We start from the raw sequence: 27,951 nt of genomic DNA, 5'->3' as shown, positions 1-27,951 counted from the left end.
ATTTTGATTGGACCATGCATAGACTCGTTAGCCCAGCCAAAATGTAACTCCATAATACCAGCCTAGTTCAGCAAGGGTGGAAATTGGACTTTTATAGTCAGTTAACTCACTTGCCTCGGGAAAATGGGGTAAGGCAATACTGATGTGACACTGTCAATCTTGAAATGAATGCGTCTCCAAATGAATGTGACTGCTGGCCCCTAGCGACTCAATATGAATGCGAATGAAGAAGGCTTATGCTAATGCTCAATCTGCAGACAAACTAGCTCAGGTGACCGAACTTGGAGGCAGGGGACAAGACAAAGGCTGTAGATCTGAGGATAAGTGTGATGAAGCCTATCCATGTGTGATGAAGCCTATCCATGTATGCTGGGTCATGTCTGACTTTGACGCAGTTGCAAGGAACAAAGAAGCAGTGTTGCATGGGTGGCGTCTGTCTGGAGTTGCTGGAGTAATGAGTGATGGCTAGTTTGACCTGAGTGTGTAGAACTCTTGACCCAGCAGTAACAATTCACGAGAAATTGCTGCTAAATAAACAGTGATGTGGAATATATATAGCTGTTTTTATGTCCAAGTTGGTATTTCTGCTATCCAAAATGTGAAGTGAGGTTGTCTTCTTGTTGATAGTCATTTGGAGATGTAAATGCAAGCAAAGACCACTCACATTTTTGCATTTAAATCATGCTCGCATTAATTTCAAGATTTACAGTATATATGCACTCATACATACACAGGACTATTTTCAATAACGAACACAAACCGCAATTTCTTTCATACTGTTTCAAATTTATTACCAATGTTTTTGACAGTTGTGCACTAGAATGGGATGAATGGGGTGTCCCTTCCGTGAGACCTGAGAGAGGCAGACATCAGCCAGATACTTATGTCCTCATGTGCACAGTGTAAAGAAATGATCCCTAAGTTTGATCTTATGTGATAAAAACAAATTCACAGTTTGATTGAATGAACAAAAACTATAGATAAAACGTTGTCCATAACAGCAGATCTACATAATGAGTATTGTTAAGAAATGTTTGATAAATAGGATCTAAATCCTCAAGTGTCTACAGGTTGAGATATCGATCAGTGCAAGATGATCAAGGTAGAGAATCTTGCATCTAACGTTTATCGTATATCAGTGGGTGCTGATATACTACATATGTCTGGTCTATCATCAAACATAAGCAGGATCCAAGTCTTTTGTTGTCCGAACTATAACTAGCTGATTCATGCTACAATCTACCTATTCTATATGAAGGGAACACTCTAATCTACAAAACGAGACTTACTTTTGTACCATAACACACAGACATCTACACAATGATCCACATTTGTTATCAACAATGTCAGACTTCTAGAAAGACTACATTGGATATCATTCAACTACAAAATTATAGATACAATTCAATCTTGAAACTTTTCTAGCCTGAATAGTGATAACGTATGCCTTTTAAATACTTTAAAACACTACTTCCCCTCCGCACAGTTTAACATGGGGAACAGGTACTTTACTTTTATCCCTGCGTTAACAACACACATCAATTAGACTTTAGCTTGTCTTCAGGGTGTTTCTTCTGTCGTACATATGCATGATAATAGAAGTTAGAAAACAGATATGTCATAGTTATTCCATATATAAGGCCATAAAAGCAGAAATTATGGTACATATATCCATAACTTGCTAGTACAAAATCAAGAAGGAACTGTAGAATCTGCATCTGTGTCAGCTGTTTCCGCCATCGAGGAGGGTTGTTTGGCATGACAGCAGTAAGACCATAGTAGAAGTACAGCACCACATGCACCAGAGAGTTGAGGACCAGGAATATTGCGATGTTTGGGTAGGGGAAATATTTGTAGCCGACGTTACTGAGTAGCAGCATGCTGGCATGGTGGTAGATGTGTAGGAAGGAGATCTGGCGTTGTCGATGTCGGAGCACCATGAACACTGTGTCCAGAAGTTCAATGATCTTGGTCATCCAGTAGACCCAGTAGACAAAGCGCAGCTCTTCTGTCATGGTCTTGGAGTAGATGTAGTCGCTGTTGTAGAGCCCGTTGATGAAGCCGTAGAGGGTGTACATGCTGGCCAAGCAGCACGTGAAGTTGTGAAGGATCATCAGCTGACAGAGGCAAAATCATTAAACTTCACAACTTTTTGACAATGACAGAGATGCATATAACAAATAAATAGGAATACATTTACTCAACATTGTAACACGTTACAATCCTGATCCCCATTCCAACAGTTGTAGTCCTCAGATCCTGTCAGTCAGGACCTCGGTTGTATAAGCATATATTACGTGTCAGGTTGTTTAAGTATACATTACATGTCAGGTTGTATGAGAATATATTACTAGTCTTGTGGTATAAGTATGTATTACATTTCAGGTTGTATAAGTATATATTACATGTCAGGTTGTATAAGTATATATTACATGTCAGGTTGTATGAGAATATATTACTAGTCTTGAGGTATAAGTATGTATTACATGTCCGATTGTATAAGTATATATTACTAGTTTCGTTGTATGAGAATATATTACTAGTCAGGTTGTAGAAGTATATATTACATGTCAGGTTGTATGAGAATATATTACTAGTCTGGTGGTATAAGTATATATTACATGTCAGGTTGTATAAGTATATATTACATGTCAGGTTGTATAAGTATATATAACATGTCAGGTTGTATAAGTATATATTACATGTCAGGTTGTACAAGTAGATATTACATGTCAGGTTGTATAAGTTTATATCACATGTCAAGTTGTATAAGTATATATTACATGTCAGGTTGTATAAGTATATATTACATGTCAGGTTGTATGAGAATATATTACTAGTCTGGTGGTATAAGTATATATTACATGTCCGATTGTATAAGTATATATTACTAGTTTGGTTGTATGAGAATATATTACTAGTCAGGTTGTATAAGTTTATATTACATGTCAGGTTGTATGAGAATATATTACTAGTCTGGTTGTATGAGAATATATTACTAGTTTGGTTGTATGAGAATATATTACTAGTCAGGTTGTATAAGTATGTATTACATGTCCGATTGTATAATTATATATTACTAGTTTGGTTGTATGAGAATATATTACTAGTCAGGTTGTATAAGTATGTATTACATGTCCCATTGTATAAGTATATATTACTAGTTTGGTTGTATGAGAATATATTACTAGTCAGGTTGTATAAGTATATATTACAGGTCAGGTTGTATGAGAATAAATTACTAATCTGGTTGTATGAGAATACATTACTAGTCTGGTTGTATAAGTATGTATTACATGTCCGATTGCATAAGTATATATTACTAGTTTGGTTGTATGAGAATACGTTACTAGTCTGGTTGGATAAGTATATATTACATGTCTGGTTGTACAAGTATATATTACTAGTATGGTTGTATGAGAATATATTACTAGTCTGGTTGTATAAGTATGTATTACATGTCTTGTTGTATGAGTATATATTACTAGTTTGGTTGTATGAGAATATATTACTAGTTTGGTTGTATGAGAATATATTACTAGTCTGGTGGTATAAGCAGGGGTCCGGAAAATTTAAAATCCCAATCGGACATTTGCATTTAGGCCACGCCCCCTTCAAATAGCGTATTTTAGTACGACTTTTCACACACATTACAAGTTTACGTATTCATAATATGATGAATTATGAATTGTTTCAATTTAAATTGTTTAATTCACCGGACAATTAATAACAAATAATATCATTTTAGATTTACATGGAAAACATACGTTTGTTTCTGTTATAATAACGATCTGTTAACGTAGTGAACGGTCTAATTAATATTCATGAGTTATATTCATGAGTCTGCTCAAGTGAACGCGTTGTAACATTTGGATCGAGACTATTATCCCATATTTGGTTATCACGTGACCTCACGGGAAAAGTTTTTTTTTAAACTAAAGATTTTTTTAAAAACAAGACAGATAATTTAATCATAAATACTAAAATATCGTTGATAGCAATAGTTATTTGAATACTTTTTTCATCTGTACTTAATTATTGACCATAAAAAAATTGGATATCGATCGTCCGAGAAAGCAAAATGGCGGTCAATCAAGATATACGACTAGCTACTGAAAACAATAAAATCTGCAAATCCTCATTGTATGTCAACCAAGTGAAAGTCGTTAGCCACGACTTACAAAATGATCGTCCAGACTTTGAGGGTTTGGCAGATCCGCTCGACTGATCTGCATCAGTCGACTGGCTGTCGTCACACTTTCGCTTCTTGTCTGAGGTTACGTATCGTAACATTGTGAGGATAATGAGGTACATCGATGATGCAAGGTATTAATGTACAGTTGTAAACACCTTTCACTCAAATTAACAAGATGTTCTCAGTAATTAATCCTCGATTAATCAGTGTCAACTCAGTTTATTGCCTATTACAGTGATTGACCGATTGGACTATCATGTAGGTACGATGTATTTACAGCAATCAAAACAAACAAAGCTTGTCAGTGTAGTTAATCTTCATTGTGTTGCAACTGCAGACAGAAACTGCTCAGTCCTAACTGTTGATCATGTCCGGTCAAAATTTAAGAATGTCCGGACAATACTTTTTAAAATGTCCGGTAAGCAATATTTTAAAACGGACATTTGAGATTCCCAATCGGACATGTCCGGCGCATATGACGGTTTCCGGACCCCTGGGTATAAGTATGTATTACATGTCTGGTTGTATGAGTATATAATACTAGTTTGGTTGTTTGAGAATATATTACTAGTTTGGTTGTATAAGTATGTATTACATGTCTGGTAGTATGAGAATATATTACATGTCTGGTTGTATGAGTATATATATATTACATGTCTGGTTGTATGAGTATATATTACTAGTTTGGTTGTATGAGTACATATTACTAGTCTGGCTGTAAGTGGAAATATTACTTGTCTAGTTGTATGAGTATATATTACATGTCTGGTTGTATGATGACATATTACAGTCTGGTTACATAAGTTTGTATTACATGTCTGGTTGTTTGAGGACTGTATATATTACTAGTTTGGTTGTATGAGTATATATTACATGTCTGGTTGTATGAGTATATATTACTAGTTTGGTTGTATAAGTATATATAATATGTCTTGTTGTATGAGGACATATTACTAGTATGGTTGTAAGTGGATATATTACTAGTCTGGTTGGATGAGTATATATAACATGTCTGGTTGTATGAGGACATATTACTAGTATGGTTGTAAGTGGATATATTACTAGTCTGGTTATATGAGTATATATAACATGTCTGGTTGTATGAGGACATATTACTAGTATGGTTGTAAGTGGATATATTACTAGTCTGGTTGTATGAGCATATATAACATGTCTGGTTGTATAAGGACATATTACAGTCTGGTTGTAGGCAACATCTCAAGACTGGCTTCCTCTGTAGAAAACTAGTTTCAATACTTAATTTGTGGCAATAACTTTACTGGTAATGAGTGTAGAGATATATTTTACAAAATCATAGAGTCAATCGCTGAAATGAAAATGTACTATTAGAAACATGATTTTTAAAAACATATACCCCTTTTGTCAGGTTGAGAAAACAGTGAAAAAATTGTTTTGGGAATGAAATTTAAAAAGGGTTACTTTCTTTCCCAACATTACTGAAATTAGTTAACAGACTCTGATGTAAGAAAAAAGATTTTATTCCACGTTTTGATTGGTGAATCCATGAACGATTTGTAATTAAAAAACAAATATACTTAATATATTTTAAAGGTGAGAAAAGATTCATGTAAAATAGAAGTCTCCATGTCCATCTGTTGATGTTAAGGAGAAGAGAGGCATGCTATCATTTGCTGGTGGTGGCAGACAGACATTTAGAACTTCCAGCCAGAACAATAGTTACTCATGGCAGGAGCAACACTTTCATGTTAATCACAGATGTTAATTCTTAATTTACTTACTGGTTTGAGATTCAGCGGTTTTGTCCATTTCTGCCAGAACTTTGAGAGGAATATCATCAGGAGGTAGGCGCAGAACAGAGGAAATGAGGGCAAGTTAATAACATGCTGAAGCCCCATCAGAAACATGGCCCGGTTCATCGTGCCTGCTGCAATAGATACCACAACTGTACACTGAGATGTTCTACTGATGGAAACACTGGCTTTTATACAATAAAGCTTTTACACTTTAATAATAATAATAATGATCATAATTACTATTGAGGCAAGCTGGTTGCCACCCTTCAATAACACCATGCCTGTTACCACCCAATTAGAAATATCAATGGAATAATTGTGGTGTAGGACATTAGTTGTATAGGTAATGGGGGTTCTGGACCACTTCTACTGGAGCCAGATTTATATACCTATACCACCACTACCGGGGGAATTCTTTATGCAAAAATGATTATGCGATTTAACGATAGTCATGACATTAAACTAAATTGTAATGAAAATATTCTCTATTATTTTTACTAACACGTATACCATTATTTTTAACGAAGTGATATTCATCACTTTTACTAAGTTCTTCGTTCATTTTACTAGGAGACCAGACTATATACTCTTCTTGGTAATTGAAAAGAAACAATTGATTATACAGATAAGGATGGGAAAGCCAGAATAAAGCAAAGTAATGGACTTAGATTCATAGACTCCGTACAGTTTCTGTTATCTTCCCTGGACAACTTAGCTAGTGCGAACAACCCCGATGACTTTGCAATAACAAATCAATATACGGATCGGTGCTGTCATTTGTTGCTGTGAAAAGGTGTATATCCTTACGAATATATGGATGATTGGTCTAGATTCGACGAAACTATATTACCGCCCCTTGAATCATTTTATAGTAACTTAACAGAATCTAAAATAACAGATGCCGATTATGAACACGCTCTGACGGTGTGGGATAAAATAGGTTGTAAGAATTTAGGTGATTATCACGATCTGTACTTAAAAACCGATGTACTGTTACTCGCCGATATATTCGAGATATTTAGAAAGACATGTTTAAAACAATACGGCTTGGATCCGGCATGGTACTATTCCAGTCCTGGACTATCGTGGGATGCATTGTTGAAGAAGACCGGTGTAGAACTAAAATTACTCACCGATTACGATATGCACTTGTTTATTGAGAAAGGATTAAGAGGTGGTATATCGATGGTAGCGAAAGGTATTCTAAGGCTAATAATAAATTAGTGGAAGGATATGATCCGAGTAAACCCGACACGCACATATTATATCTCGACGCCAACAATTTGTACGGATGGGCTATATGTCAACCTTTACCCACGGGTGGTTTTGAGTGGATCGATGATATCGAAGTGAATGATATCCATAATATCAATGTGAATAAAGGGGACATACTAGAAGTTGACTTGGAATATCCAAATTCGTTACATAAAGACCATAACAGTTATCCGCAAGCTCCCGAAAGATTAATGGTGAATAAAGATTGGATGTCGGAATATCAACACTCCTTGATGGGTAACACAGGGTTAGCTAACGTAGAAAAACTCGTACGAAATTTGATGGATAAGACAAAATATATAGTTCACTACAGAAATCTCCAGTTATATCTATCGTTAGGTATGAAACTAAAGAAAATAAACAGAGTTCTAAAGTTTGATCAAAGTCCTTGGATGGAGCCCTATATAAGGCTGAACACAGATTTAAGAGAGATAGCTACCAACTATGGAGAATCTAAGGGAGCGTGTTGATGTTAAATTAGTCAGATCTAATGAGGAAGAAAGACTCAGGAAACTTATAGCCAGTCCGGCTTTTAACAGAAGCAAGATGTTCGATAATGACTTAGCGGCGCTGCATATGCAGAAGAGTAAATAAATTCAACAGACCAGTGTACGTAGGTATGAGTATTCTTGACTTGTCAAAACACTTAATGTATGACTTTTATTACAACAAACTTAAGAAGCAATATTGCGATAGATGCGAGGTGTTATATACCCATACAGATTCTTTGTTGATGGAAATACAAACCGAGGATGTGTATAAAGATATGGCAGAAAAAATAGATGTGTATGACACAAGCGATTACCCAAAAGATAATCCACTGCACAGCGTAGTAAATAAAAAGGTGTTACATAAGATGAAGGATGAATGTGCTGGGACTCCTATAGCGGAGTATGTCGGATTAAGACCTAAGATGTATTCTATAAGGAAGTCCGATAATGGAGAGATAAGAAAAGCTAAGGGTGTTAAAAAGTATGTGGTAAAAAAGCATATTAAACACGAACAGTATAAAGAAGCATTATTCAACGGTAGAACATTCAAACACGAGATGAACTCTTTAAGAAGTTACAATCATAGGATATATGGATTAAGAATGAACAAGACATCATTATCCCCCTTAGATACAAAAAGATGGATTGATTAGGATGGTGTAACTACCTATGCTTATGGTTATATAGGGTGGTAATACAGTATCGTTGGGAACTATGAGCAACTCTTCTCGTACAAATGCCCTGCCCGGTCCATCTTTAAGATAATAAAGAATAGGCTCTCCTTCTGTCATAACCGATTGACTAATGTTATGTCTTAAGAGACCAAATCGGATCGGTTGCCGACGTAGGCCTCCTTCAAGTTCACCGGGCTGATATAAATATCTTACGCTAACTCTATCCAGAAGTTTTTGTTCTTTGCCTCTCCTCGGTGCTGAAGATTCGGAAGTCACGGATTTCATTTTAATCGCATCGGATGGTTTCTTCCCGATTAATCTAGTTACTTCATTATTCAGCGCTGATACAACAGCTGATAATCGTGTCACCCATTCGGTTGATCTCAATCGTTCCGATTTCATTTCGATCCCATACTGATAACCAAACAAACGTTACGCTAATGTCCGGTTAAATCTTTCAACCATAGCTTGACTACGGTGGACCTCTTTTTCACCACGCCTGATTTCGACATCGTTCTTTGTTAACAGTTTAGTTACCGATTCCCATAAACTCGCGACAGGGATCTACTTGAAATAGCTTAGGCCATTTTAGTGGTCCGCGTTTATATATGCAGATCAGTGCATTAGCTACTTCTGTTGAATCCTTCGAGGGTAATGGCTCAGCCTCTTTGTATCGACTAGCCACATCCACTACGGTTAAAGCATATTTATACGTTTTGCGTCTTACCTTATCGTGGGGAAGAAACAAGAGGTCAGCCTGATGAACTTCATTAGTTGTAAAAATATCAAACTTTTTCCTCGGTATATAACGCGGTGCTGGTAAGTATATTTGCCACATCGCTTGTTTCTTTAGCCAATCCTTGGCTACATCTTTAGATACCTTAGCCGCGTTGGCTATTTTTTTGTATTGCTCCTACACCTTTCCAATATCCTCGTGGGCTATAGTAAATTTTATTCATTATTAATTAATATTGATGTTTCTTTTAATACGACTTATGACGATCGTTAAATCGCATCATCATTTACACATAAAAAATTCCCCCTGTAGTGGTGGTATAGGTATATAAATATGGCTCCAGTGGAAGAGGTCCAGAACCCCCATTACCTATAAAAATTTATATCATAGAAGCATTGATAGGTTTGAAAATGGCTCCAAGTGGTGGTGAGCTATAGCCATTTTCATTACAATTTAGTTTAATGTCATGACTATCGTTAAATCGCATCATCATTTTTGCAAAAAAAAATCCCCCTGTAGTGGTGGTATAGGTATATAAATCTGGCTCAAGTGGAAGCGGTCCAGAACCCCCATTACCTATAAAAATTTATATCATAGAAGCATTGATAGGTTTGAAAATGGCTCCAAATGGTGGTGAGCTATTGCCATTTTCATTACAATTTAGTTTAATGTCATGACTATCGTTAAATCGCATCATCATTTTTGCATAAAAAATTCCCCCTGTAGTGGTGGTATAGGTATATAAATCTGGCTCCAGTGGAAGTGGTCCAGAACCCCAATTACCTATACTACTACATTTTATTGTTGGAACTCTTTCACAGCCACAGTTAATGAGTTGGTTTAAATTTCTTTTTTTTATTGATGGAGGCATATATATTTTCAGTAAAATCTAAATATTTTTGACATTTGTATCCTTATCCTACCTTACTCCTTAATGCATTCACTGCTTACCTTACAACAACTAGAAGGAAAGCACAACAGCAATGGTCCTGGGTGAAGAAATAAAGTTCTTGTTCTGAAGTCCCCTTTACTGACCCTCGCCATTGTCCTGTGACTCTTAGAAAAATATACTTTTGAGGTTTCTGAAGCCAAAGTGGGGAGGCAAGTCTGCAATGGGTGGGTCTTAAACGTAGTAATGCAGGATAAGTATACAAATGTAAAAAATATTTAGATTTTACTAAATGTTTTACTTATCCTGCATTACTCCTTAATGCACCTGTATCGAGCGGTTTGGAGGTGGGTAAACCTTCAGAATACAGAAACCTCAATAATTCACATCCTGAAATACACCACCAGTTGGTCGATAAACCGCGAAGCGGAATAGTTCAGAAACACGCCATTACGGTAGGGTTGTTCAAAAAAACGATTGAACATAGGATTTAAAGAGAAATTCCCTCTACACACTTAGTAATAAAGAAAATAATAGCTAATCATCTAATTCTTTACTTAATACGTCATAGAGCTGTCGTTGACAAACAAGATTGCCTAATATTCTTCCTCTGGCGGAAACTGAGTGACTGCACATTGAAGTAGGCTGGCCCTGTATAGGGCGAGTTCATTATCTGCGTCGAGGTGTTGGTAACCTGCAGGGTTACAACCAGAGGGCCAAAACTTTGCACGCCTTTGACGTCCTTGAGAGCCACAACAACGAAAAATGTGTTGAATCTCCAGAAATATCCTTTCGTGATTGTTCTAATAGAACAATTGCAGAGAAGAGCCATGGTAAAGGCTAACACCCTGAGATCGTGAGGATAATTCTCTCTTGGCAGATTCCGTTTGGCGATCTCGTAAGCCTGAAGGATGACTGCGCGTAACCATAGGAATATGGTGTTTGTGACTAACTTCGGTCGTGGACGTAGTAAACATTGGTATAAATAACCGCTACCTTGAACCACGCCTAGTCTTGGAGCAGTGAATTAAAACCCGAACTGCTCGCACTGAGCCCAGGAGAAATTCACCTCCATGTACGGCTCCAACAATAGTCCCACAATAGTCCCAATATTGGTGGGATGGTGAAGGAACGATCGGGTTGGCCTAGTAGTTGGATTTTAGCAATAAAATCCCAGCATAACCCTAGATGTACAGCTCCGTGCATCCCATGCTCAAAGAGGACCCAGGTGGTAATGATGCCACATTCCAAGTGTCTTTGGGTACGCAGATGTAGGAGGTATTCCGCTAGGCATTGTTGTGACGCAATCAGAGGGTCTTGATTCTTTTGCCTTGCAAAAAGTCTCAAATGATCCCCACTTGTCATCGTATTGTCCTCTGTGAGAGGAAAGATGAACTAAAGCTATAGCTTTGCTGCCCGTGCCGAAATAGCCCTTTGCACTTAAACGCCTTTTAAAGACGAACTATGCGAGCAGACGCAACCTGTCTGACGTTGGGTGAGGCAATTTGCTGTGAGGATGGAGGAGTAGGTTTGACCACTGTGGGAGGGGTAGTGGATCGTCTTCTGCTAGATTTTTCTGAGCTCAACGAACCACCAGGGCGCGACCAAAGTGAGAACAAGATACTGTAACCTTAGGTTCCGGGTACTTTACCCTTCTACCTATGGTCACTTCTACTTATCAACTGCTCCTTGGTTCTAGGGATGATGTAGCTCTCTTGAAAATCACAAGTCAAATGGTTTGCTCCAGCCTCTTTTAATTTATGATATAATTAATCATAAACATGTACACATGGTCCTCAGATTAGTTCTTGTTGTTGCCTGATATAAATACAACACATACCTAGGTGATGGTTGAAGAGCCTGATGGTTTTTCTGATGAACGGTAACTCTACGTCTTCTCTGACTCGGGATCCCAAAACCACAGTGAACCTTTCTGTTCAGCTGTCTGCTCCCGACTCCCCGCACCACTCTCGGACAACTAACAAAATACTATCGATGATAATTTTAACTCCTCCCACCGAAATCATATTTGACATCATGAGAAATGAGTCATAACGCTCACTTCTCTATGAATCCCCAATTCCCATTTCAATCAGTCTTTCCATCAAGTTCTTCTAACCAAACACTCAACTAATTTCCTAAATTAATGGTCAAATCATTGGTCAACCGAACATATCCACAACTTCAAACAACCCTAGATGTAAACCCAATACTCTGTCAGATTGTGACTCAAATGAAGCCTGTCATTTAGACATTCCAATCACGCAGTAGCATGCCGAAATATTTGATCACATCCTGACTAACAACTTTTGATTCATCCATTCATTTCCCTTCTGACCCTTATCCTACAAGACCGTATTCTACTAATTTCATCGTACTAATGAAAAGTTATCTCTATCACTTAAGAGAAGCAAAATCAATAATCGTTTGCCCTAGGGGTTATGCCCTCACCCTGTACAGTCACTTCTCTCATATGCATCCATATTTTACCCAAAAGCTCAATTTAGTAAAACTACATTAAAGTAAATATTAAAAAACCCTTTTTCCAAAATACCCTGGTTATAATACCTTCCCAAGTGATACTGAACGCATTCACCGGCCAAGTCTGCGGATCCGGTAACAGGGAGACATAGGTCATGAGTTGGTGGTCTAGGCAAGTAGCAAACAAGTCGATGTTTGGTCGCCTGAACTTCTTAAGCAGTAACTGGAATGCTTCTGTGTGAAGTTTCAACTCGGTGGGGGCAACCCTGTCTGGATGCGATAAAGCATCGGCCAGAATGTTTCGACATCGGGGATGTGCTGAACTATGAACTGTAGTTACAGCCGATCCACTAGATGGAAAAAAATGAATGTCTGTTGAAGTAGAGAGTGGGAGTGCGTTGTTCCCTGATTGCGCAGGCACCACACCACAATGTTGTTGTCTGTGGATATTTGGCTGACTGTAGTTGATTCTGCCAATGTGATATGGCCAGAATTAAAGCTTCCAACTTCCAACTTTCGCTAAGCGTCGGACCATAGCCCTGAGGTTGTCTGGTCTTGCAAGTGAGAAACCAATCCCTGAAGGGGGACGTCCACAAACATGTGTATATTCGGGGATAACCCGAATAAAGAGAATCCTAAGACATTCAACTCCACCAATTGAGGTAAGGCCTTAGTTTAGAGTAGAGTGATGGCCTTGAGTGGATCCTGACGCCTGATGTAAGGGTTCAGGAAATGATGAATTGGGCCGGTTGTAAATGGCCTATGCTAGTTAAGTCCTGTGCCGAGGTGAGTAACCCTAGCAACACTTGCCATTGGCGAAGCGTGCATGGTTGGTGTATAGCAGATGACAAGAGGCATAGAATCTTGTGCCATCTGTCCCTCGGTACTGATAGGAGATCCTGTTCTGTCTGGAACAGGGCTCCTATGAACTGAAGTCGCTTTGTTGATTATCCATCCCAGTTCATATAGTAGCCCTCTGCCTGGTGAATTGCCGGTGACGTACTAACGTTGTGTTGATGACACAGTAGACCGTCCTCTATCTACGACTTGATCTAAGTGTTTCTCAGGTGTAGACAGTTATTGGCTTCATTACTCCTGTAAATAGCCATAGGCTAACTGAAATGACAAATGGGTACACTTACCATTGGTTGTGAACCCCATTGAACTGGAACCTGAGGAGTCTGTGGTCAGAGTGATGGATAATCAAGATTGATCAAGGCTCAAAGGCATTGGTGTCAATTCTGAGCGGTCTCAACGTGGTGAGGCGGGAATAATGTGGACGCTTCAGATAACGTTCATTGAACAAGGAGAGATTGTGGATCATTCTCATCTTGTCTGGGTCCTTCATGGGTACCAGGCAGATGTGAGGATAAAACCCCAGTGTTAAGACTGGGTTGTGAGCCAACTCTACAGCTCTTCTTACCAACAGTATGTCTATGTTGGATTTTCCAAGTAGGACTGTGGTCAACGGTGGGGTTACCTCTATGTGTAGATGGAAACCGTGATGTAGTACGATGAGTACATAATCGTCCTTGAGACTTGAACCTGCTACCCCCTTTCACACGAAGGGAATACTGGTCTTTCTTGAGAGACGAGCATTAAGGCTTATAATTGCCTGACCTGGGATAGACTAAAGAGACATGCTCTAGAGTCTTGAGTGCAGTGTCATTCCAAGCATTTTGGGAACTAGACGTGCTTGTCTACGATCTGTTCATTGAACAGGGGAGTAGATGACCAAGGTTGACGTAGCCGCTTTCCCTTTAAATCAGTGTCCCAGTTGGAAAAACTCTAAAGTCTGCGTGTGACGGTAATCTCCGCCAGGGCGGCCTCAAGATGAATTAAATTTTCCTGTGGTCAATCAGACGCTGTAGGAAAATCACCATAGTATGGAAGTGATCTAATCAGATAGGGTTATCCTCTGATAGATCCTGATCCACTGCAAGCATTGACGATGTTGGTGGCTTAAATGACGGAGCAAATGTAAGTTTGGAGAAGTCTTCCTCCAATGACCTCGTGGTGTCCCTCTGATTTACCCCGTTACCAGGGGAGGGTGTCACTGACATGAAATGGTCTGCTACCCAATTGGGTACTTGCGTTAAGCCGGCGATCTGCTCCGGTGCGTAGTGCCTCCTTTATCAGAAGGCTTTGATGACCCGCCTGGATAAGGAGCCATGTGCCGATGTTCCAGTATGTGGTTGCGTACTAGCCTGCCCAGGGATGTATGCTGTACCAGAAAGCACATTAGGCATTTGGAATACGTTAGGTGCAGGTGTAGGTGCTTACACTTGTGCCAAAGTTGTTGGATCATCGCTAAGCTGTGTGCCGGTTGTGTAACCGAGTACACTGTAAGTCCTTGGGCTGATGTCAATGTGGAGGCCTTGATTGGTAGACAGGCGCTGCGCTCAGCGCAGGTCTATGAGACAAGGCACATCGTGATGACTGGATCATTGTAGAAGCACTTGGGCCATTGTCCAATTTGCGTTCGGGAACGGTGTTGACGCCTGAGCATACATCTGCTGCGCCGGATATGTTGGAACAGCGCTAATCTGATCATGCGTCGCCTGTGTAACATTGCACACTGAAGTCATTGTAGAGGCGCTTGGGTAGTAGTCAGGCGCTACGCACGGCGCAGGTAACTGAGACACAAAGCTCATTGGTATTGACTGGATCATGGTTTGCGTCTGCGCTACCCCCATCAAAGCATCTTGAGACGCTGGTGCTGGTGCCGGCGTCGCAGATTTAGCAGACCTGGATGTCTCAGGCGGCTGAAAATAAGGAGCAGTTACGATAATTACAAAATCCTCAGGTATTGTTGATTTTGGTTGAGGGTGCACTTCTGCAGTCACAGTTACGAGAGTCATATTACCCGCCAATGATCACAGCTGGGTGGTAATGACTGAACCATGTCCTTCGCTATTCAGCGATTGTGACATTCCTCTCGTCTCACGACGGGATTGCTGCAAAACATGATTGTGAATAACCCGCCTCTATATTGTAAAACTCGTTGGAGAGAGATTAACACAAAAAATACATTTAGAATTTGGCGACCAACATGGATAAAGATCTTTGGCCGATTTTTTCCACAGCAATATGTACAACGCGCAAGCATAAGTTACGCAATTAAACCCTTGTTGATGAAATGGTAATGGAAGAATGGCGTAGAATTGAACAATAATCTATCGGCAAAAATATGAGTTGAAAGTGTATACAATATTTTTATATATTCGCAACTCAATGTAAACCAACGCTATTTACATTTAGATTTTGCCGAGCACATCTGTGTGTCTACGATCTGTTCATTGAACAGGGTAGTAGATGACCAAGGTCGGCAAAAATATGAGTTGAAAGTGTATACAATATTTTTATATATACGCAACTCGATGTAAACCAAAGCTATTTACATTTAGATTTTGCCGAGCACATCTGCGTGCAAGCCAACCAACGTGGATGATAATCTTTGTAAGATTTTTTCCATGACAATTAGTACAACGCACAAACATAAGTTACGCAATTAAAGAAAGCCGTAGATTTGATATTAATCTATTGGCAAACATATTTTTAACGAGTTGAAAGTGTATACAATAATTTATATATACGCAACTCACTGTTACGCCAAAGCTAGTAGTATTTAAGAAGACAAGAATATGTTATACATACGTGGCTGAGAATTGTAAACAATTTGACTACCTTGGCAGGCAAACAATTGTCAGACAATTCAAAATGGCAGTGAACAACAAATATGTGGCGGGAAAAAAGACAGAGTTTTTTTACACCTAATTAATTAAGGTCACAGGACAGCGGCGAGAGTCAGTAAAGGGGACTTCAGAACAACAACTTTATTTCTTCAACCAGGACCATCGCTGTTGCGCTGTCCTTCTATTTGTAGCTTCCTGACCCGGGCGAGAGAGCACCTACAGGACAGTGACTTCGGTATTCCAGGGGGATGTCTCTGGTTGGCAAGGGGCGGCATGAGGTGGGAGGAGCTGACCGAGCTGATAGATGCCCAGGTCAAAGCAATGCAGACACCACCAAAGGCGGTGGTGATTCACCTTGGTTCGAACGACCTGGGTAAGGTAACCACGTGTCAGCTATATCATGAGATCAAGCTGGCACTCCTGAGGATACACCTCCTCCTACCTGGTGCTGTCATTCTGTGGTCAGACATGCTGCCACGGAGGTACTGGCATGTAGCAAGCCGTGCCCGGGACCTGGACGGGGCCAGGCAGAAGCTGAACAGACGAGTGGGGAACAGGGCCCGTGAGCTTGGGGGGATACGGGTTCCCCACACAGTGTTCAACCGGCAGGAGCAGCAACTGTACCTGCGTGACGGGGTTCATTTGTCACCGGCCGGACTTGATCTTTTCACACAAAACATTGGCAGCTCCCTTTCCGCAGTATGCTTGTAGGAAACAATTTCAGTATAGGATAACACGGTGGGTGTACATGAGCGCGAATGGTCGTGGTTGTGGGGAAGCACCTTGGTGCTTGTGGCGGGGTGCTGGTGGACTGCATTACAAGTTACATTTGGCGTCTTGGGATACATCCCAAATTATAAATTATTTAGGATAGGGTTACCCGCTTTACAGCAGGAACCAATTTATCCATTCTGCTTTACAGCAGATGGCTTAGTGTCCGCTTTACAGCGGATGGTCAGCTTGGCAACAATAGTTGCCCTCGCTCATGGTTTGGCAATGGTACTTGCCTGGCAGCGATAGCTGCATAGCAACATGGGTTGCTTGGCAACGGTAGTAGCAGGGCAGCGGGCGCTGCATTGGTAAGCAACATGGGTTGCTTGGCAACGGTAGTTGCAGGGCAGCAGGCGCTGCATTGGTAAGCAACATGGGTTGCTTGGCAACTGTTGTTGCAGGGCAGCGGTTGCTGCAGTTGGGGTTGCTTAACAGGGGTTAAGCTCATTGCCGTAGTCCACCAGTACCTCCACATCCGCGACCATTTCATCCAATTATGTCTCTTGTCTTAATTTGAAGCTCCGCTATCATGCATGATGGCGGAGCCTGTCATAATGGAGCCATGTCCTTATATAATAGCATTTAGTGATTAGAACTAAATGCCTTTATGTTAGGCTTGGCACAGTTGCTAATATTATTACAGCGAAATACCTTCATTCCGTGCGGCTACGTGCCGTTTTGCATGGTGCCATCGTCTCTGGCCTAGATCCGCTCTTGGCACGTCCGGTAAAGGAGCGTTTGTTTATATTTTCTATGACCTGTTGTAGCGTGACATCAGCTCACGCAGCACTTGCTCTCCAGCTTTCAGCCGTACAACACATAGTTATATTCGCGCATTCATCTATAGTTCGTTGCACCCACCCACCCACCCTGTTGTCCTTAATTCCAAGTTATTCAAGCTTTGCAGTTGTCAATTGGTGGAATTTTACTGGAGCATAATGTTTGTACATAATGATGTTGTCATGAATAAAATGTTGCGGATGGGCGGGGTGCTGGTGGACTGCATTACAAGTTACATTTGGCATCTTGGGATACATCCCAAATTATAAATTATTTAGGATAGGGTTACCCGCTTTACAGCAGGAACCAATTTATCCATTCTGCTTTACAGCAGATGGCTTAGTGTCCGCTTTACAGCGGATGGTCAGCTTGGCAACAATAGTTGCCCTCGCTCATGGTTTGGCAATGGTACTTGCCTGGCAGCGATAGCTGCATAGCAACATGGGTTGCTTGGCAACGGTAGTTGCAGGGCAGCGGGCGCTGCATTGGTAAGCAACATGGGTTGCTTGGCAACGGTAGTTGCAGGGCAGCAGGCGCTGCATTGGTAAGCAACATGGGTTGCTTGGCAACCGTGTTGCAGGGCAGCGGTTGCTGCAGTTGGGGTTGCTTAACAGGGGTTAAGCTCATTGCCGTAGTCCACCAGTACCTCCACATCCGCGACCATTTCATCCAATTATGTCTCTTGTCTTAATTTGAAGCTCCGCTATCATGCATGATGGCGGAGCCTGTCATAATGGAGCCATGTCCTTATATAATTAAGGTCACAGGACAGCGGCGAGAGTCAGTAAAGGGGACTTCAGAACAACAACTTTATTTCTTCAACCAGGACCATCGCTGTTGCGCTGTCCTTCTATTTGTCGTAAGGTAAGCAGTGAATGCATTAATGAGTAAAGTAAGACAAGTAAAAAATAATTGGTTTTATAATGTCTAATAAAATGAATGTATATACATGATGTGATATATATGGAATGGAAAACATTTTAGCACATGGTCATGTGTGACGTGCAACAGAGGCTGAGTATATAGAGGCCGGCACAGGTTGTTGGGACCAATTCTAAGCCAGTGTCCCAACAGGGGCTTGGACCCATTTCACAAGGTAATCTTTGCATTAAGACTGCCATAGTCCCTGGTAAAGCATGAGAGTTGTGGACGGCATAGCCAGTATGCCAAATAAGGGCCTGCCCGTATCCCCATAGATCTAGTTTCACATTTGTATGGGTCCTTATGGCCTGCAGTTAATTCATGTGTCAATTTATTTGTCACAAATAAGCTACAGTTTTTCTAAATGAGGACCTGATGAGTTTAGTCAGGGCCTGCAACTTCTAAAGTCTGTGGGTCCTGTCGGAAGCCTGATAGCTTATAATATTTCAAACACTGGTCATAGCTTTAGATTGCTTTGTGAAACTGGCCCTGGTTCTTGAGATTAACATTCTGTTTAGAACTTTGGTGTATGTTCATCCTGTTGCAGTGTTAGAAATTGGCACTAGTCCTGTAGTCCTTGCCAAACTTCCCAATAGTTAAGGTATCATAAGGACTAAATATGCCATTTTTAAGGGTTTTGCTATACGTTATCATTATAAAGGACTAGTGGACTAAAAATGTTAGGTTCTCCGCTGTGATGAAGATGTCAGTCTGGAATGCAAATCCATGTTGTTATTAATAAATGTTACCAACAGAATTACTCTGTACACAAAATAATTACAGTAAGACTTTGTCCCTAAACTTGCCCAGCCAAGCACACATCCCCTGATACACATCTGTTCACCTTGCAGCATGTTACGTTCCAGAGCAGTGTCATGGCAACAAGCCTTCCACGTAAAGTATCAACACATTTCGTACAGGGGTTTATGGAGGGTAGAAATTGTTATTATTGCACAGGTTTCTTTCAGATGTGTATTCAATTAAAAAGCAATATTAATTTTATGTCATCAACATAGTAGAGTCCCTATGACATGATTACACATCACAAGGCATTGCCGGTTTATAGTGATGATAAGTTATTTTTTTAAGAATCACACTTTCATTACCATTTGTATTTTGAAAAGCTAACCCAAAATGTCTCATTTTCATTTCTTCATAATATTCAACACTTTTCACCTTGTGGTCTCTTTAGAGAACATTCTTAAAGAAATATTATGTATATATATAAATATATGAATGTAAAATAATTAGATTTATATGCCATATAGTTTATGATACACAAATCTGATTCATGTGCTAGTCCATTTCAGTTTCACCCCTTCTACAGTCTCTCAGTACACGTACAGAATACCAGATACCTATTTGCCATGTTTGTTTGAGGCGACTATTTTCATATCAGGACAACGGAGCTCTAAATGAGCACAAAAGATTAGTCTGCTTACAATTGTAACATTTAATATGATAAAACCTCAACATTGCATAATAAAGCAATTAATAAACATCCCAAACTGGACATCAACACATAGATATTACTTGAAAATAGAAGTTCCAGATTGGTGAGTGACATCCACCAGGGTCACATTTCAACAAACACATAGTATTTTTTTATTTTTTGGAAACTAATAGTGGCATTTACTGACAATAGGAGTTGTTTCCATTTGTGTGGGAGGCAACACCCCTGTTATTTTAGTGATGCGGCTAAAAATGGCAGCTAAAAAAACTTAGAAACAGTGGCAGAAAAAAAACCTGTTTCTAAGGAATGAGCTTGTACAGAGGAAGGTATCCAGTATTCTGAATTCTAGCCATTTTACAGACAAGTTTATCAACAGAAAGCCAGACAAAAGAAAAAAAACAGGCAACAGTCTAACAGAAGATGGTGAAGCTGCCATGCCATCGTTGAGCTCCGATCTTTGATCCTATGATAGAAGGACTGGTTTCTTACATTCATTTTGAATTAATCAAATGCATGTCTTTGATTATGCATATTGTATCTGAATTCACATTGATTGAAAACATTGTCACACACAAATTACAGTCCAAAACTGTTTTATTGGTAAGGGCATTGCATTGCAGTGTCAATTTCAATAATAATGAGGTGGGTGCAAGGTTTCTAATACAAAAGGAATCTGATATTGATAACATGAAAGGTACTTATTACATTCAGCACTCTGCAATTTCATTGGTTGTGAGCAGTGTGCATACTGGACATTACGAGGCTAGCAGCATCCAAACATGACACACCTCCGTTACACTCCTTGTATAGAGTGCAGGGAACAAGTATTGCTGGAGTTTGTTTGCGAGGATTCAAAGTACGGTAGCATATGGGAATTCATGACATGGGAACCCTGATGAAGGGCAACAAGTAGCCATGAGTGAGTGATTGAGTGAGTTGTGTTTAACGCTTCTTTTAACAGTATTCCAGTAGTATCGCAGCGTGTCAGCTGGATGTGGGAGGAAAGCCCGAAGTGATTCAGGTCCCAGATGTTCACTTCGGTGAAACCCAGGAGCTTGCGTATGGTGCTGACATACCTAGAAACATAATCAGGGTGAACCGGGATGCGAAGCCACAATCATAGGTCTCTTTGGTGCCCAAGGGATGCAACTCTGCACAGCGAATTGCCGTGCCTCAGACGACAAGGCCACCCGTTCCCTCAAGTAGCCATGACATCTTGTGTAAATATATACAACCTTAGAAATTCAGTTGTTCAATGCTAGTCCAGAGAAATAAAGTAAACCCTATTTCACTAGTCCTGTGAAAGTTTGTAGCTAGTCCTGCTTGAACGCGACAAAACTGTTTACTATGTTTACATTTTCTATCCGTTTTATTCAGTCAGTTTTTTCAAGCTGTAGCAAAACTAGTTCAGAATTATAGCTCCCAATTGCTTATAGTCAATGAAGACTACCACGACTGGATATTTACCTGTCCCAAGCACAATTTAGTAGTCTCAGGCTAGCGGACTTGCATGAATTCCGAAGACTGTAACAAACAAATAGTTATCCATAATATGCCTTTTCATAACGTGAAGGGCGGTCGGGTAGCCTAGTGGTTAAAGCGTTCGCTCGTCACGCCGAAGACCCAGGTTCGATTCCCGACATGGGTACAATGTGTGAAGCCCATTGCTGGTGTCCCCCGCCATGATATTGCTGGAATATTGCTAAAAGGGGCGTAAAACCATATTCACTCATTCACTCATAACGTGAAACAGACTGACTGCTCGTCACTTATGGGGTCGTCGGGTAGCCTAGTGGTTAAAGCGTTCGCTCGTCATGCCGAAGACCCGGGTTGGATTCCAAGAATGACCCCTTTACGTTTCCCTGGGCATGGGTCATTGACTGCTGATACCTGGTCAATCACTTCCACGGGTAATGGGTCCCTTGACCCCTTGGTTAGGTCAGCAATCTCAAGTTCTGCTTCACTGATGATGACAATCACTGGCTTTGCATCATAGTTGTCTCATATGGCCTCAAGGGACAGTGAGGATGGGACTCAATAACTGATGACCCCCAACAATGTTTTGAGCATGTCCAGATTCTGGTGGCTGTTGGTTTCAAATTGATTTCAATACTATATATTGATGCTACTTCTAATTGAATATCACAAGAGTAAAATATCCGAGTATGCTGGTTTCCTGGCAAGGTGCAGCAACATCTGTCTTACAACGACCAACGTTGTGAATACTTCATGTGTTTGTATACACAATGTTCCTCCATCACAGGCGAATCTACATGGATGCTTTAGGCGACATTTTTTTCATTTCTTGGTTTATGGATTCTGAACTCATTTCAAAAGTGAAGTAGGCAAATTTAAAAAACAAACAAAAAAACTCTTGGATACTTTTTACTAGACTTTTGTCCTAAAAAGTTAGGTAGGTATAAAAAAAAATATTTAGAAGTAACAAAAGTAAAACAACTAAATTTTTCAAACATTTTATTATATCCCAGGCACACAGCTTGTGCACAAATGGCAATATAACAATATTCATGTCATGGTAAAATGCATGTAAGACTCCTCCATTTTTGCAGCATGGGCGACGATTAAACTGGTCGCCACTGCTCTTTGCGTGACAAGCTTTGATGGTATTAGAGAAGGTTCCCTGCGAGAAATATCAGTCTATTCAGAGTGACTTCCCTTTGCTTAACACTTGACGAAGAAATTAAATTTCTTTTGGCTGAACTTTTTATGTATTTTTTAAAGTAAAGATTGGGAGTAATAAAAAAAGGAGTAATATTTTTTATATTTTTTTTCAACATTTGGACTTTGAAAGAGTGGCACATTCATCAACCAAGAAATAAAAAAAAATGTCGCCTTGCGGCAAAGTCACTATTTTTAACCAACGAATCAAGCAACGCTCTGGTTACAGCAAGACAGAAACCAGTGAGAGCTCTGACCAGTAGGCACTCAGGTTACATGGAATGTTTCTGGCTCAACGTCTGCCATAGACTTGCGGTCCTGTACTCAACACACTGATTCAGTATCAGATAATGCTTACACTAGGCTTCACACTAGACTTATGCTTAGTCTCTGAAAATATATAATTTGGATAGAAACACCCAACTTCATTAAAATTGAAAAGAAGCCCCAGTGAGATGGGAATTTCAGAACCCGTGGAAATTCTAGACTTGCTTCATTTATAACTATAGCATTACAGTGAGTGAGTTGGGTTTAACGCCGCTTTTAACAGTATTCCAGTCATATTGAGGCGTGTCAGATTAATGTGGGAGGAAAGCCCGAAGTGATGCAGGACGTTTACCACTTCGGTGAAACCCACGAGGACAGGTGTTGACAAACCTAGAAACATAACCGGGGTGAACCGGGATTCAAACACACATTCATAGGTTTCTGGCATGCCCAAGGGACTCAACTCTGCACAGCGAATTGCGGTGCCTTATACAAGTGGGCCACCCATGCGCCCCCCATTAGTATTACAGGAAGGGCTGGGCAGAAGGGAAAATAATATGTGTCAGGGAGTGTATGGGAGCAGGGTTCTTTGACTTCGGTGAGCGATACAAACCCGTGTTTGTTTGTTTGTTTGTTTGTTTGTTTATGCCGGCTCACTTATATTCCAGCTATATGACAGCGGTCTGTATATAATCGAGTCTAGAACAGACAATCCAGTGATTGACATCATGAGCATTGATCTACTCAATTGGGATACGATGACATGCATCAACAAGTCAGCAAGCCTGACCACCCGATCCTATTGGTCGCCCCTTACGACAAGCATAGGTTGCTGAAGACCTATTCTAACCCCCGATCTTCACATGATACAAACCCATGAAATACTGACGATGAACTGACCTGTGGAATCAAGGTTGTTTTCAGCAAGAAATGAAGTACACGAAGCAAACTGAATTAACGGCTAGCTGGCTGCAGAAATTCCATATGGCAACTGTCATCAGATTTTAGGGATCATAATCCTTACTCTCTTCAAGCAGTGTCTTCAGTTAGTTTTTATTCAGGCCATATAGCAGTCTGTGCCAAAAGCTTTTGCGACTACTATCCTGAACTTGGCTCTAGCATTTCTTCAGTAGAATGTATTATTATTATGTGGACCATTATTCCCTGAGCTTACTAGACCGAACAGAGTTTTAGTCAGATTGAGGTTCTACATAGTGCCTATCAATATTAAGCTAATTCTGATGATGGTCCAATCAGTAAGATTTATGCTAGATACCATGCTGGACTGTGCCACTTGTACTGTTGCTCAATCATAGGGTCAGGACAGTCTCCTCTGTCTCGGTACACTGAAGAAAAACAAATAAAGAAAATACCATGTCTTACATTACCTGAGCATCAAACTGTCAGTGATTTCACACCAATGTGAAGTAACAACTCTAAACTTCATATAATAATTTGTTGCTGACTAATATGTGTCATGGGTAGAAGCTGACCCAGATACTAAACAGTGAGGTGAGGTGAAATGGTTTTTAATGTCTCATCCACGAATGTTGCACTTACATAGCGATGTGCATGCATGTGTGTGTGTGTGTGTGTGTGTGGCTGCTTGCACTAGTCCAGACTAAAGCTGATTTTATAGTGCTAGCGAGATACCATGCTGCAGTTAAACATAAGTACTGACCCCAAGCTTACCAGTCCTTGTTTTACCCGTAAATACCGAGTGCCAGGCAGGGTACCAACAAGTACCATCTTTTAACGTCTTTAGGTATGGTGCAGCCGGAGATCGAAGCCCAGACCTTCCGCTCTCCGAGCGGACGATCTACTACTAGACCATTTAGGCAGTCAGAAAGTCAACACTAATCATTACCTCACATTGCGGAATGAGACATGGAACTAAAAGAATTCTTCACCTAATTCGATAAAACTGACATTTTATTGAAACAATTCAACACAATGTTGTATTTCATAACTTTATCTAAGTCAAAACAAGATTTGCTCAGGTTCATATATAAATCATGAAAATGATGTACAAACATTTCTATTGAATTGTTTGATAGGAATTACTTACAAGTTGACAGATGAGAAAGTAGACACAATTTATGGATAACAACTTCTTTAATTACTGTAAAGGCAATGTTTTGGTATAGATTCTTATACCGTTGTCTAGCAAGACTGACATATTTAAGACATACCATTATTTCTTATGCTCATATTAGCTATAAGTTCAAATATTACAGAAATAGAGTTTTTAAACAAAGATTTAGAAACAAAAGAAAACCTGGAAAATAAAAAATTAAAACTGATCTGGCCTTAGAATGTATTTGACATTTAAAGATTTAGGAGCCCATGATTCAAGTACTACATATCAGAAAACCTGGATTTGGACACTGTGTAAGCAGATTAATATTTCTGAATTAAACATACTGATATAGTGTTCTTTTATCAAATGTAAACACTGAAATAGGGTAGATATGCCCACTTGTCTGAGACTAGTGAAAATCTAGAGGGACTAGTTGCTTTCTTCCAAAATCTAGTTATTTTACATAACCTACAAGTACAAGATAAGCTTTGTACAAGTTGGAATGACCACTGGTGTCAACCCCTGTTTTATCATAGCAATATATGAATAATTCATATAGTTACATGTATAGTCGCCACATTCAGAGACCATATCTCTGCCACATTGCAAAAAGGGTACTGCAAATCCGTGGAACATTGTACTACATGAACTGCCTACAAGCATGACGGTGCAATATACAAGAATTGATACATTTGATCAGATTGAGCATGGATCAATATTCTTTCAGCTCTAAACAAAAATGCAATGTCACGATAGACCTGCTTATGTTGACCGAGACCATAGTAACCAACCTTCTTTATCGCTAAATCAAGACAGTTGGACGTCATGCTTGAGTTGGTAACAAGGTTATAACATCTGTTTGCCTTTGATCAAAACAGCCATAGGAAGAATGTGATTGCCTTTTTTACTCCTGTAAGATTCTGGAGCAAGAGTGACTTGCAAAATCCAAATAACCGCCATGTGCACATCTGTGCATGTTCTGTGTATACATCCAATTTGTTACTACATCACAGTGAGGACTCATTCAAACATAGTTACTTTATCTATTCATTCATTCTTACCTGTGAAATAAATGTCTGTTGAATATAGTGTAATTTTGTGTGTGCTTTCATGCCACTCAAAACAGACTAGCTGAATTGGTCATAACAGTCAGGTGTCTGGTCAAGACGGACCGCTGTTACTCAAAACGGATCATTTAAATTTCACATTGAAAACCAAAAGAAGTTGCTTAGATTTATACTCATTATACATTCACACATACATCAATACATTGACATAATTTGTGGTACATTATCAATCATACTTGTTATTTTACACTTATAATATATCATGTATACTAAGTTATAGTTCTACTATACTTAATACTCATATTTTTTGTAAATTTTCATTGTTTCTGTCAGTGTCCCAAACTTCTACAATCACTGTTTTCATGGCACATGTGCTCTACTTCTTACCTGTGAACTACAAGCATCCATGTACTCTACTGGTTAGCAATCAATCAACAAATCAAACCAATAAGTGTCAGAGCAACTGAATGCGTGGATACCAATTAAGCAAACAGGCATATCCATATGAGCAAGTTTATATCCATTCAGTATGACTTAACAATGAATGTGATAAGTTACCATAGTCAATGTTATCAGGGATCACATGAATGCAAACTTCTACAAGCTGTTGTCAAAAGAATTGTTTTTTCATTGAAAGACAGAATCAGTTCTGAAAATTACACTACAGAGTTTCCATATATATGACATTCCTTTACAAATATAAATTCTATGAGTATGAAAATATGAAATCTAACTCATTTACAATAATGGTAATTCAATTGTGTCTGAAAAACTGTTGTCCAATATGTTTACTTCACGAAATACAAATGTGGCACAGGACCATGTAGATAACAACAACAACAAACAAACTTGCAGACGAGGTCGAAGGTTTGTTATGTATTATTAGTTACATGGTCCTGTGAGAACAGTTACAAAACAAACCATAAAAACAAATTGGACATAATTGATGAGCCAAACATCAGTCAGTTCTACTCACTACATTTCAAATATTGTTACTCATTAAACCAATGTCATGAATTTTTAGGAATCAAAAGCATACTATTTGTAAATATGTGCACTCACTAAAAATATTGCTTTTGGTTTATCTCTGAGTTAGGGGTGATAGCTAAATAATTGAACTGTCAATTTGTGTTGTGAGGAATATCAAACATTGCAATATATGACAGGAAATTAGAAACGATAACCGATATCCACATTGGCGTAGTATACAAACCTAGAGCACAATCATTGACATGTTAATCATGGGTTACGTTCATTCTGTGCACTTGTCCTAAATTATACGGGTGTTGGGTAGATCAGTCACACCTCTAGTCTACTCCTTTTCGAGTCTACTTAAATCTACCCGTTTATGACCTACCCCATTGTAGCCGAGAGCGGCGAAGGGGTCCTACAGTCAAGACATGACCCTACACACCCCATCGCGGCTCTCGGCTACCCCATTATAACTCATACCCGGTATCTATCAGTGAGTGCAGTACCAAATCAACAGAACTGCACGTACATTCAAGACATGAACTGTTTATTGCAAAGTAGCCCCAAAGTAGCCCCTCGTCTATTTGCTAACCATGAAGTAACAAAACATAAATTGTAACATACCGTTTGAAACCCGTACCGGCACACCTGAGTATTTGACAGCAGACGCTTTTTGTTCCCGGAAGTATAATTTTAATGTTGAATGTATCTTCTAAAAACATCCTCCAATGTTCAAATGTATTGTAGTTA

The 27,951-nt window shown here is 39.6% G+C and overlaps 1 protein-coding gene across 3 annotated transcripts; it reads right to left on the bottom strand.

The window, feature by feature from the left end:
- LOC124142316 (elongation of very long chain fatty acids protein 1-like) lies at positions 1-27,878 on the bottom strand. 3 transcript variants are annotated; one of them, XM_048392731.1, is made up of 4 exons: positions 27,826-27,864; positions 21,604-21,660; positions 5,956-6,101; positions 1-2,117 (listed from the first exon to the last, which is right to left on the bottom strand). In XM_048392731.1, the coding sequence occupies exons 3-4, from the start codon at positions 6,091-6,093 to the stop codon at positions 1,539-1,541; spliced, it is 717 nt and encodes a 238-aa protein (XP_048248688.1). In that variant the 5' UTR covers positions 6,094-6,101; positions 21,604-21,660; positions 27,826-27,864; the 3' UTR covers positions 1-1,538. The 3 variants fall into 3 exon arrangements, with proteins under 3 accessions (XP_048248688.1, XP_046366678.2, XP_048248689.1); XM_046510722.2 differs by lacking the exon at positions 21,604-21,660 and having other exon boundaries at positions 27,826-27,878; XM_048392732.1 differs by lacking the exons at positions 21,604-21,660; positions 27,826-27,864 and adding an exon at positions 27,587-27,607.
- Positions 27,879-27,951: the final 73 nt, after the last annotated feature.

The sequence above is a fragment of the Haliotis rufescens genome, unplaced genomic scaffold (genome assembly GCF_023055435.1).
Source record: "Haliotis rufescens isolate VD_foot unplaced genomic scaffold, xgHalRufe1.0.p SCAF_11, whole genome shotgun sequence".
Lineage (NCBI taxonomy): Eukaryota > Metazoa > Mollusca > Gastropoda > Lepetellida > Haliotidae > Haliotis > Haliotis rufescens.
This window is presented reverse-complemented; position numbering and strand designations above follow the sequence as displayed.